The sequence below is a fragment of the Vidua macroura genome, chromosome Z (assembly GCF_024509145.1).
Source record: "Vidua macroura isolate BioBank_ID:100142 chromosome Z, ASM2450914v1, whole genome shotgun sequence".
Classification (NCBI taxonomy): Eukaryota; Metazoa; Chordata; class Aves; order Passeriformes; family Viduidae; genus Vidua; species Vidua macroura.
This window is the reverse complement of record NC_071611.1, coordinates 26195428-26208965: the sequence shown is the minus strand read 5'-3', so window position 1 is coordinate 26208965 and position 13538 is coordinate 26195428. Positions and strand designations below refer to the sequence as shown.

Here is a 13538-nt window from a genome sequence, read left to right as displayed (position 1 = left end):
CCCGGGGCTCCTCCTCTTCCTCAGCCAAGGGAAAGGGCCCCAGGCCGGTGTGCCGAGGGAGGTGTCCTGCGCTGGCCCCGACAAACCGGTTCCCAGGACGCCAGCACACGCAGCTGGGCCAAACACACCCCTGCGTGCACACCTGCACAGCACGCCACTGGCGCCAGGACACCACTGCGCGAAGGGGCAGAGTTGTGGAGCAGCTTTAGGAGTTTGTTTTAAGAGAAACCAAGCACCAAATACACATTTCTTGCCAGTGGCTAGGCACTGAACGGGATCATCCTTTCCCCAACCAATCCCCCGCACATCTTCCCTAGGGGCTAGCATTATGTGCCAGGAGCAATCGGCACCCTCAAGCACACACACCAGACAAAAGGTAATTCCCTTGCACCAGACAACTTTTGAAGCCATGCCATAAGCACATGTGTACAGACACACAGAGGTATCACAGCTTGTATAGGATGCCTGGAGCCAGGTGGATCTATTGGTAGTCATGGAGCTCTCTATGCAGGTTGAAGAGTTTTTTGGGAGTTATTCTCATAATTGTAACCAGTGTTCACTGGACAGGAGAGGGTGACCATCCCTGCACTCCTGCATACTTCACACAGCCTTAGGATGTGAGAGACTGAAGTGCTTCTGACATAAATTTGTGCATAACTATGCACGTGTGGTAGCAATATTCATCCAATCACAAGACCCTTCAATTTCAGGTAAAAGCTGTTTGCATTTGCTTTTGTCAAAGTCCCATCAAAAACAAAACATACATCCCCAAAGGTTCATGCTTTATGAACTGACATACTGAGATCCATCTAACCTACCTATTTCTCAACTTATCTTGATGTCCATTATGACTTTGGTCTTTGTTATTTCCTTTCATATAGACAACGATTTTTCCACAACAGAGCATGATTTTTTAAAGTGACTACATTGAATTTTACTTTTAAAATAGCCTTTGATGTTTCTATTTAAAAATAAATATAGGAAAAGTAGTTCCAAGAAAGCAGAACCACCAGTATTCAGCCTCACACAATTGTAGACACATTGGAGTTCCTTCAGTGTAATTTTTTTCTTAAATTAAATTCCACAATCACCTTAATTTCCAAGATGACTAACACCGTCATCTGTCCATAATAAAATTAATCTAAAAGACTCAAGAGTTTGTAAATTTAACTAATATGGATACAAAAACTACTTGCTCGGATTCTTCTTACCTTAGATAAAGAGATTTCACAGTTCTTATCTCCTTTAAACATTTCTGGTATAGAGAGGCTGTGATGTAAAAAAAATCTTTACAATTGATACACTAGTCTGATACGGCAATTTCACCAACTGTACTTCCAGTAGGTGAATGTAACTCAGCTGAAAGAAACAACAACCCTGGGAAATTAAGCTCAGTCCCATGCTGGAGCAGGTGGACGCCTGAGAGGGGCCCGTGACCTCATGGGAAGTTCACACTGGAGGAAGGACCTGCAGACCTGCGGAGAAAGGAGCCCATGCTGCAGCAGCTTTCCTGGTAGGACTTGTGACACCGTGGGAGACCCACACTGGATCAGCCTGTCTTTGGAGGACTGCACCCCATGGAAGAGTGACCCACACTGCAGCAGTTCACAGAGAGCGTTGCCCATGGGATGGACTCACGTTGGAGAAGTTCATGGAGAACTGTCTCCCATGGGAGGGACCCCGTATGTTGGAGCAGGGGAAAGATTCCTCTCCATGAGCAGGAACAATTGTGTGAGGAGCTGACCATAACCTCCATTCCCTGTCTCTGTGTGCCACTGGGGGAGGAGGTAGAGCTGGGAAGGAGAGACAGATGTGGGAAAGGTGTTTTTAAGGTCTTATTTTACTTCTCATCCTGCTCTCATTTTTTTAGTGATAAATTCAATTCATATCTCTAATTAGAGCCTGCTTAGCCCATGATGGTATTTCATGAGTGATCTCTTCTGGTCCTTATCTCAACCCATGGACCCTTCATTATATTTTCTCTCCCCTGTGCAGCTGCAGAGCTGAGTGAGAGAGCAGCTTTGGTGGCTGCCTGGCATCCAGCTACGGTCAACACACAATGGAATTGTAAATAAGTAATTTATAGTCACACTATGAGTTTTATTTTTACATTAATACTGGCACATCTACAACCTTTCATGACACTAGGAAAACTCTATGACACTTCCTTTTTAAACAAATGCCAAGGCAACTTTTGAGGCTAAGCCAACTAACTTATTTTTTTCAAGCACCTAAGAGTAGCTGACTTTTTGCTATGTAATGCTTATGTAAAAATAGATGTTTTTAAGACACACACAATGACAAGGTAATACTTAGATTCTACACTTTATTGAATCAGAGATACAAACTAAAAAAGGGAGAGGTGTTCACTTTCTAAACAGCAGTTGGCAGACTTACGCTCCCTCAGCTGCTTTTATGTCTTTCCTACTAGAAGTTCCCATGTCTGTCAACAGAACAGCTCATGCTGAATGCTCACTGACCCACTTTGAAAAAGTTGACTGAATCAATTTACAGTCTGAACTAGTCCAGCTGATTTGGTCCAAAGCAGATAAGGGAACACTGACATGAATTCAAATGACAGAGCTGTGGGTACAGTGGCATCTGACAAAGAAACAGATAAGCAGGTAGAGATGGTGTAATCATCCCAGCAATTCTGGAAATAGGAAAGCATATTCTGAACTGAGCTTGGGCATCTAATACATACCATGTATAGATTTGTTTGTTTAAAAAACAAGCAAATCCCCATACAGTTGAACAAGAAAACAGATGCTTCTACAGCAGCCACTTCTTTAAAAGACCTTGCAGTTAAAAAAGCAGTTTATATTTCCTACAGGGCTTGGCATTGTTTGTATAACTTCTAAGAAATATGCTGTTATAATAAATTATTTGTCTGAAAATATTTAATTATAATAAATGCCTTTAAAAATTTGGTGTGAACAGAAAAAATCTCAACAGAGCATTTTAAATATTTGCACTTACATTCCTCTTTCCACATATGCACTACAGAATACACTTTATTCAGAAATACAAAGTAATTTAAAAGAGAAAGATAGCTAAACAATAAGAAGGTTCATTATCTTGTATTTGCACATAATTCATTATTATTGCACCATGAAACCTTTTATTTAGAGTAAATTTAGTGCTACTCACTGGTAACAATTTCAAACTGTAAAGAAGTTTTCAGTCCCTTTGGAAAGGCCAAAGATCAAACAACATTTGTCTGAGTATCCTGGAGGAATCCTTTCAATCAACAGATTTTTAAACATTTTCTAAATAAGTGAAGTCGTTGTTTATCTCACCGCGACGAGTCCTTCAGATCTGGTCAATCAATTCTTACTGAAGTAATTTTCAGTAACAATGAAAGCTTGATAGTGCACTAAGTTCTTGTTCTTATCCTGTGTAACTGCGAGACAAACACATTTTTGTGTCCACTACGAAGACAGACATTAGGTGAAATCAAGCAACTCAAGTCTTCTTTGTTATCACACAGTTAATCTCATAATTTTATTTTTACAATAGGGAAAACGGAAGTTCAGGTGTGGGAAGAGGGCCTTCAGCAAGTACAGTGGGGCACCCTAGCTAATGATTCCTGTGTATTCTAGGGACCTAAATCAAAGTGCTAGCACATTCTGATTCTTGGAAACAAGTGGGGGAAAAAAGTATTATTCTCCAAAGAAAATAAAATAAAGGAAAAGAAAAAACACTTCATTTTACCTCTTCTTCTATCTCAGACATCATGTTGTTGTTACACAGATATGGAATGATTCCAAAATGACAGGTACCTGAATCCAGCCTACTGCCAATGCTAAATTCACTTGCAGTCATAAAACTATGAAATGCTTCATATAGAACATGTTGCTACACAATCATTTAAAAAACATTTTGATTGTATGTTTGGAATTGCTTGACTTGGTTTTTTTTGATACTGACTGTGAAGCTGTTAGTCCAGACCTAGGGTTAAACAAAGGGGGAGGAAAAAAAAAGCCAGTAAGAGGTTAAAATACACAATGCATACCAGCACAGGTTTTATAATGCTGAATATTTTTCTAGACTTCAGTATTTTAAAATAAGTTGATACTCAAACTTCCAAAAAACACTTACCTTTTTGTTCCTTGTGATGGATTTGTGCATACCTGTCCTTTACTTAAACCTCCTTAAAAGTAATTGAAAACAACCAAAATTAGTTACTTAAATAAAGAATGCTTCAGAAATTAAATATAATCTATCTCAAGAAGCAGATAACATTTTATTATCTGCAACTTGAATACTATAGTTTATATTACCATTTTTAAAAAAGAAAACCAAAAAGCCTTTATGTTATTGAATTATAAGGGATTACTTTGAACCTTGTAACCTTGTAATTTCAGAAATATTTCAGCATAACGTAGTTGATTTTCAAGGTGGCAGTTAAAAATCATGGTTTTAATTTTTTTATCCTGCAGGGGGCACAAAAGAAACTTCACCTAACCTAAGTCTTCCATTTAAATTAAAGCATGTTTGCACATGTAATAGCAATATCACTTTGAAAATTTTCTTGCAAAATATTCTTATTTCAAGTCTTAATTGTTTTCTGAAAATGCACTAGCATTTTAATTTCCTTTTATAAGGTTCTCAAAATAGATTAGGGACTACTTTAAGCAGATGCTTTACCACCTGCACATGCAATCTAATCTGGCCGAAGATGAACTCTTTGTTAAAAAGAGAAACTACTTCAGAAAACACGAATAATACTGCTGTGGCATGTTATAGGTGAAGTTACGTGATATATTTTATTAGCTATAAAACAGAATTGGACGTTTCTTCCTTTAGGCTCTAGTTCTCATCTCTATTTTTGCCAGCACATGACATAATGAAGCCACTCTGTTAACTGAATCTGAAACAATAAAGGTTGAAGATGTTTTCATTGATCTTCACTTTAATCTCAGTGGCCTCACAAACACCTTTCTGAATATGGTTGGGTGTAACCATACAATTTCCAGAAATGAGCAGTAATTTCTGTGTCACCTTTGTGGGAAATGGGAGGGCACTGACAAACTAACTTCAGATTCATAAATCTAGTTTGTCATGAAAATAAATTTGATATTTTTAAAATAAAAATTTTCACTCCTATATAGGCCTTACTTAAATAAGCTTGTTGAGAAAAAAATTTCAAAATACCCAGAAGTTCAAAGTACACCATTGCCAAAGTATCTTAATTGCAAAAGCAGACAATTTGAATAATTAAACATATACTAATGCATATACTTACCAGAGAAAACTCTGTTTGAGTTTTCCATATTATAAGTCTTCATAGGAAAATCCTCTTTTTCTGTCAGCTCCTGGATAAGGTCTTTATTTAAGCAGACATCAACATGTCTGTTAAATGACATAAGATTGGTGGTTTTCTGTTCTGAATTACAAACTGGACAAACAAGAACACTATCTTCTTTGGCTTCAAAGAAACAGGATGAACTAGCTCCTTCTGTATCTTCAGTCTTGTCAAAATGGTCTTCATTGTCTTGTGATATTTGTTTGGGGAAGAGACACTGTTTCATACATACGTTTCTAGTAATGTGACTGAGATTGTTAAGCTGTCGTTCTCCGGGAGATTTATCAGGTATTATCTGACCAAATCTTTCGGTGCTATTGTCAGTAGAGCTGTCAGATACACTTGCAGACTGGTCTGTTCCTGATAATTGATCTGTTCTATTTTTTTGACATTTATCAACCCACTCATTTTTAAGTTGTGGAAGAAAGTTAGATGTATTTTCTCTTAAACTGTCATTCTTGGATATTTCCACAGTATCTTTAACACACATTCCACTGAGGCACTCATCAATGTGTCTATTAAGTTCTTCCAAATTATTGCTGCTTTGCTTCTCAAAGCAAACAGGACAGGTGAAGATCTTACAAACATTAGAATCCTGTAAATCTGTGACTTTCTTTGTCTCTTCAAAATTTGCTGATGATTTATCATCATGAAAGAGCTGCTTACCACTGGTTTCATTTGGAGAAATATTCTCACTGTTTAGTTGTCTTGCTGCTCGCTTTTGATCGAAAAAACTCCCTCTATGAGCTTCTGAATTTTTTGTGAAATACTCTTGGTTGGACTTCTCTGGCTGAAGCCTAAGGAAAGCAGTTTCTTTTCCTGATTTTAAGAAACTTGTAATGCTTTTTTGTTGGTATTTCTTTTCTTCTTCAGTTAGAAATCCTGATACTCGTACACCTAATAATGAAAAAGAAACTTATTATAAGAATTCTATGAAACTTGATACTAACTCCTAATTAACATCTTTTGAGGTATACATTCACTCAATAAAGGTAAAATTTATCTCTAAAAAGATGCTAGACTACTTCCAAATGCATCTCAATGTCAATACAATTTTATCAGACCCAAGCATTAGTCCAACAATATTAATTTTAATTTAATTTAATTAAAATTAAATATTAATTAAATTAATATTTTTATTAATTTAAAATAAAAATTTAAAATTTTAAGTTAAAATTTTAAAATTTATTATTAATATAAACAAAATTAATATTAACAATATTTGATTTTAGTAGTCTGAAGTTTTAGCTCATTGCATGATAACACAGAGTTATAAATACTCTTACATAGAATTCAGTCTGAAAGTTTTGCATGAACTCCACCCATCAAAACATATTTTTCTTCAGCACTTTCTAGTACCTTAGACAAGTAAATTTTATATACTGCTCAATGCTTCAAGCAGAACACATAAGCACCTGAAACACATCTCAGGGTCAAAACACAGAGTTTACTGTCAACAGAAATGTTCACGTCTCCGGCAGAACTCTGCACTTTCAGATCTGTAAGCACTTCTGTTGTTGTGGTGCAAAGCAGATTTAAAAGCTCATTTAAAGCAGCAGAATTAAGCGCTGCTATGACTCAAGTTCCTACTGTCATGATGATGTGATAGCTGTTGCATAAAAAAAGTACCACCTCAATTGAAAAACTTCCTAAGTCACCATTCAGCACTCATTAGTAAAACTTCCTAAATTACTCACTCAGCACAGATCTGTTCACTTTGCAAAAATTACCAGGGTAATAGAAAAAAGATTAATGCATTAACACCAGTTTTACTTAAAAATATGGTGTGTTATTTCAAAACACTATCAGATTTCCTAACTCTGAAAAGGAAGAATGAATTTGAAATATCTTACCCATAAGTCTTATCCGTAGAGGGTGAGGAGCAACACTATCAATTTCTGTTCCTAACAAATCTTTAGCAACAGTAAATATTTCCTCCTCAGTAGAAACTGAAGACAGCACAGTCAAAGCTCTTGTTTTAACTTCGAAATTCACATTCTTAAGCTTCAATGTAACAGTTTTACCCTAGAAAAAAATACAATTAAAAAAAGGTTTACACTGTATGTCATATATGGCACAGAAACAATTATTATGTAGCATCTATATAAGAGCTCCTAAGCCATAGTCAAGTATGCTTATAGTCACTGTGTGCTTATCTGTGCACAGCAAGGGGTACTCCCAAGAATTTGTCTGCAAGATTCTGTACTTGCCCCTAAATTCTGTACTTGGCCCTAAACTTCTGCCGAAGTCGAATTCTCTGAACTGGATCATTTGACTGCAGTTCTCAGCAGACCATCTGCCACTAGTGCATGGTCAATTGAGTTCACATTTTGGCTACAGATGCAACTTCTACCCCATCTAAAAAAAATTATTTCCTCATATGGAAATTTTCAGTGCCAGATGTCCTAACTATGAAGAACACAAAAGTGATACTCTATTACAGATTCATAGAAAAATTACTTCCTCCTGCACAGTACTATCACAACCACAGACAGTATTTGTGTTTGGCACTGGTATTTCCCTGGCACCACCTCCCAAACAATTTGTGTGATTGATAATGTCCATCCAAATGTAAGTAACTAGCACTCCCTTTGGTGCTTTTGTAACCTTATCCCTTTGTCCTCCTTAGCTGATCACATCCCTTTCAACCTGTCAACTTTTGAGACAATCTTTTATGGCTGAAGAAGATTAACAACAATTATTTTAGGTCTTAAATATAATCCCTTGCATTACCATAAGACCTTCAAAGCAAATATTTACTCTTTCCAAGTAAAAAACAGGTATCTGGGGAGAAGGAATAAAGTGACTGTTTCTACTGTTGATACCACTGAATGGTCTGAATAACTTGTCAGCAAGTATGGCACAGGTGAAGTTCTTAAACTAAAAAACTGGCTATTGACTGGATCCTGTATGTATACAGGAGAGAAACAGTGTTTTGAATACATTAATATTCCACAATTGACCAAAGCATGGCTTATGGACAATCAGCTCTATTATTCCCTTACAAACATTGCTTTTAGCATAAAATGTTGACATGCCAAACAACTTAATTTTTCATATTTCAAAACTCAATTTAATTTTTATCCTACACACATTGCTAGATAGCCACTTGCACAACAACAAAATGCTGCCTAAGTCATCCTAAACATCTGAGAATTAAAGAATGAAGACTTCTGAAGATAGATTACATGGTATGATGCCGCTGAAAGCATTTATTCTAAAGCTGCATAGAATGATTGGAGTACAAAGTTTCTTTTTGCAAGTAACCTGAATAACATAAATACCTTAAGTCCCTCTTTCTGTAACTCTTGAGCAAGGTCCCTGCAGAGCTCTCGACACAAACTGTACTGGTCTTCTGCTGTGTTTATTTCACTGAATGTTCTAAGACAAAAAGATGATATTTTTCAGTATGAATCCCATAGTATGTTCACTGTCTGCAATCTAGAAGTATTTTTTATACAGTTAAACAATACTATAATCAAAAGAATGTAATATAGGTTAAAATTCTTACTTCAAGGCACAATGATTATTAATAGGAATATTTTGTTTGCAAAATGCTTGAAAGGCCCTTCAAATAATGAAATAATTTGGTTTTAATTTTTCATGCACTATTTGAAGATGATTCAAATTTAACGTCATTAATGCTTAAGTATTTGCAAGACAGAATACTAACAGTAAGTGAATTCATAGAGCCAGCCATGTTATTTGCATTTAATCTCATTTGTACACACTGTATAACATCAGAAGAAAGCCAGGAACTGGAAGTCAACATCAGAGCCAAATATCAGAAATAATGCAGATGCGAAGAAAAAGATGCCAACTAGGACAATTATGTCTAGTCTCAGAGGAGGAAAAGCTATCTTTCTGCCAAAAATTATGCCAATTTCCTTTGCTAGAGCTTCTTGGGACAGAAATTACAGTGTTATCTTTTTGTTGTACATTTGCTTTTCAGTAGTAAGATCACAGGAAAAGCAACCTTCAGTTGTTTCAAGAGAAATGGAAAGCAAAACTTACAGACAACACATGCTTTGGAAAAGTCTCACAGACAGATTGTTCCATGTCAAGCTTTATATTTACAAATGTAAGGTCAATAAAATTATAGTGGATTTTGCATCTCTAAGTTATAATCAGTTTTACCTGATTGTACTGAAAAGATATCCTCTATTATGATTCACGTTTCCCTAAGAATGTTTGCATGCTGTCAAACTAATAGGATGAATATTTCACTGTGGGTCCCATACCGCTATCCAGGGAGTAACTCATACTGTTTAGACAATACTGCAGTGATTGAGAAGTTGTAAAAGTCCAAGGCTTGAAAGGGACAGGATAGAGAGAATGCTATTTCAGGCTTGTCTTTTCCCCCATATAAACTAGTTTCATGATCTCAGAAGCCTGTAGACTTTTCTGGTCTAAAACTGTTCTCTTTGAGGAAAAAAAGAAAGGAAGAAAGCAATACAGAAAGATACTATAAAGATGTCCAAAATATCTGATTGCAAGGCAGCACAGCACTAAAGCCATACATTTTTCAGCTTCAATGGTACCAAAATCATATTGGGCTTATTTAAGCTGCTCACAGTTATTAAGTCACAAAATGACAGGACTAAGCATTTTTTCTTACCACCATTTCTAAGAAAACACATGATGATAGGGATAATTATTACAGTGCTTTATAGATTCTCCTGGCAGAACTAATTTTTAAAAAATTAACTACCTTCCTAAGGAACTTTACTCTTAAGTTAGGAAATACATGTGACTGCAGACTACTACACTGCTATTGACATTAAGCTTAAACAGATAAAAAAATGTTAAGCCCTTATATATTTCCATCTTATCTTACGGTTTAAAGATCACTTTGATGCATTAAAGGCACTAGCAGAATTGGATGATGAGAGACTACTCAAACTGACAAATATACCTTCATGGAGCTCTGGAGCCAAGAACAAAAAATAATGCAAGCTTGAATCTGATTTAGTGAGCTTGTTGTATATGTGCATGTCTAAATAAATACACAATAAAATTATATGACTAATGGAAGTATACATTACTTGGTATTTAGTGCTTCCAATGGTTAATATAATTTTTTCAATATTAAAGAAGCATACCTTTCAGTGCTCATACTTTTTCTTTCTCCATCCCTTTAAAGAGAAAAAAGGTTATTATACTTTCTTGATGTAGAAATGTTATCTTTTCAATAAACTCAGAGTCAAGCAATCATGCTCAAATAACTAACAGCAGTCTTTTCTATGCAGTCTGGATGTTAACTTTTTCTACAAATCTTGTACATCAAGTTTAAGCAAGTGTAAAAAGGACAATTAAAAATACTGTCGATTAAGTAAAGACATGGATCAGACATAGATGTCTTTTTTTAAAAAAAAGTTTAAAAAACCAACCAAAAAAAAGATTCCCTCAGAACTCACCTATTATATCAGAGGGAGTCTGATTCAAAAAGAAAACAAACTGCAAATCCTATGCTGTCTCAGCTATAACTGTGAAGCACAGCTATTAGAATCCCATACATACACGTATATTTGAATATTTCCTTTAACTGAGGAAATATTTTGCTTTCAGTCTAAAAGATTATTCAGCTTATTAAAGTTGATGTGTTAAAGCTTTTTTTGTTTGTTGCTTTCTTTCTTCTTAGTGTTAATTGAGTATCCTTTAACAACTCTTCTGCATATAAGGAGATACCTCAGAGCAATTTCAGGTCATTCTTCTGTTTTTAAGTATTGGAAATAACAAATTTGGTATTGTCAGATTTTCTTAAGAGAAGGTAGTCAGACACAATAACTATAAGATGAACTATTTCCTGAATACACAGGTTTTAATATATTAAGTGCTTGCTTTCTCTACACTAAAGTCACTGAAATCAAGTTGGAGCTGAACAAAAAAAGAAAACAAAAAAATTCTTAGACATTAAAACCATTAAAACTCCTAACCTTTGAAATGCTCCTTTTTTTTTCAAAATGTACTGGGAGATATCCCAGGCTGTAAAACACTGAACTAGGGTAAATAAGAAGAAAGAGTGTAATGATTATTAAAAGACTATCCAAGGTCTGTTTATATATTAACAGAAAAAAATATTTTGAAAACTGTGTTTTATCTTTTATCAAGTCACCTTCACCAAGTCAATCTTACTGCATATTTTCAAAAATATTTTTATACTCTGAATAGAAAAAAAAGAACAACACAAAAATTTGTGCTATCACATTACTAGGCTAGCTACATCTATTATTTTGTAGGCAAATGATAAAAAGAGAAGATTATTGTCAGAGAAGTTACAGATATAATACAGAATAGGTCTTTCAGAAATGCATAAGACACTCTGGAACTTCTAATAAAATCAAACAATTAACAAGCTACTTTAAAATAGAATTTCATTACTGTGGAAAGGAATATATTTTAAAAAAGAATTAATACTTAATTAAGGCTCTTAGTTAAACAAACAGTAAAATGTTACGTTTTCAGTCTTTTTAAAAGAACATGTTTGCCTCCAGGGCAGGCTCAGAAATGACAAATATTGTTGAAAAGATATATGCACTGCTAAGACGGAATTTTCCCATCCTATAAAGGAGGCTAAAAGCCATTAAAGTACAGTCAACCTTAAAAGAACATATATTAAGAAGGATATAATAAACTTGAGTTCTATTCCACCAATAGATGGTGGAATAGAAATTCACATGTTGATATTACAAATACATAATACTGATAAGAGACAAAGAAACTTCCCTGACAATACACCACCAGAGAAAATCAAATACCTTTGTGATTTTCATTATCATCCAATAATCATAAACACTAATGAATGTGCATTGTTTTTGAAGAAAAAGGAGTGTACAACTCTTCTCAGAACATCTCAGTTATGTTCAGCTATTTTTATAATTATAATTATACCTTGATTTCTTGACATACACTTATGTACAACTTCCCTGACAAGATTTTTTGGATTTCATATTTAGATATGGCTGTACAAACCTCTGTTCTCTCATGTTTGGCTACTGCATCTTAGACATAAATATATCAATAACAGGCATCAGACATTTAAAAAAATATATTAAACAAGTGTATTTCCATAATATTTGCCAATTAAATAATATATTCAGTATGTAACATACACAAGGAAACATTCAGAAAAATGTTAACACAGAAGGAAGAAACCCCCATGGCTTACTTTTCCAAATGTGTTGAGCCCAAACCAAGGGAAATATCCAAGAAATTACGCCAAGATACCTCTGAAAAAAGAAGAGAAAGCAGCGCCCTCTGCTTGTAAAGTTCTGAGCAAGTCACAATTCCAAGGGCTTTTAACATCTTCTCTGTTACTTTTCCAATACCTGGCACCTAGAAAAGAGTATTTAACATTACAGTGAAAAATTTCCATTTGTAGATCCATTACTAAGAAAATTTGAATCAAGCACAACATGGAAGATTACCTAGAAAATTCTAACTTTTCAGTAAAAGTCTTGCTTCTAGAACATAAAAACATTACATGACAATAGTAAATGTCCTTGTGTCTCTTACCTTTCTAATGGGCAAATCTTTTAAGAAGTCTAGCACTGCTAGTCTCTCAGGAGAAATTCTGTATTGGCCGTTAGGTTTATTACGATCACTGCACATTTTTGCCAACATTGTATTTGGTGCTATTCCTTAAAAACAAACAAAAAACATGGTAATTTAAAAAAACGTAAGACAAAGTTTAATTTCAACTATCCAATATTTATAAACCAAAGAGTAGCCCTGACACTTGGCAAAGACTAAAATAAGGAAAAGAATTATGATTACTGATAACCACATTTGATACAATTCTGCAAAGAAATTTTGCAACCATCATTAAAGAACATAAACATGTGCAACATAAAATATAACATAAATTAAGTGTACTTCCTATTTTTAGATAGTCAAGAGTAACACAACAAGCACTAGTAAGTCAAGAGGGGTTAAATACCAAATCCTTAAAAATAACATCAGTTACATGAGTCAACATTTATATGATGGTGATTATGGGAAGAAAGAAAATGCTTACAATGGTAGTTACAATGAACTCTTAAGTAAGGAGACCTTTCTTCCTTGTATTTCAGCAAAAAGACTTTTTGAGAGAATTTAACAAATTCTATTATTTTGTGGACTACCACTGGAATGTAGTAATTTATAAATTTATATATATTTCACAGACATCATAGGAATTAGGAGGGATGGCTCTTTTCTATCAAAGTAACTGTTTCTACAAAGTAACTCT

At 34.8% G+C, this 13538-nt stretch overlaps 1 protein-coding gene across 7 annotated transcripts in view; it reads right to left on the bottom strand.

Annotated features, from left to right (window-relative positions):
- Window positions 1-2309: 2309 nt before the first annotated feature.
- Window positions 2310-13538, bottom strand: part of POLK (DNA polymerase kappa) — a 31536-nt gene continuing 20307 nt past the window's right edge. For 5 of the 7 annotated variants that reach the window (XM_054003928.1, XM_054003932.1, XM_054003931.1 and 2 more), the window contains 8 exons: window positions 12824-12948; window positions 12477-12643; window positions 10411-10443; window positions 8593-8689; window positions 7162-7333; window positions 5249-6205; window positions 4102-4153; window positions 2310-3951 (listed from right to left, as the gene is read on the bottom strand). In XM_054003928.1, coding sequence (XP_053859903.1) covers window positions 3867-3951; window positions 4102-4153; window positions 5249-6205; window positions 7162-7333; window positions 8593-8689; window positions 10411-10443; window positions 12477-12643; window positions 12824-12948 — 1688 coding nt within the window. In that variant the 3' untranslated portion in view covers window positions 2310-3866. The remainder of the gene's footprint in view (window positions 3952-4101; window positions 4154-5248; window positions 6206-7161; window positions 7334-8592; window positions 8690-10410; window positions 10444-12476; window positions 12644-12823; window positions 12949-13538) is intronic. The other 2 variants (XR_008441424.1, XM_054003933.1) reach the window with 2 other exon arrangements.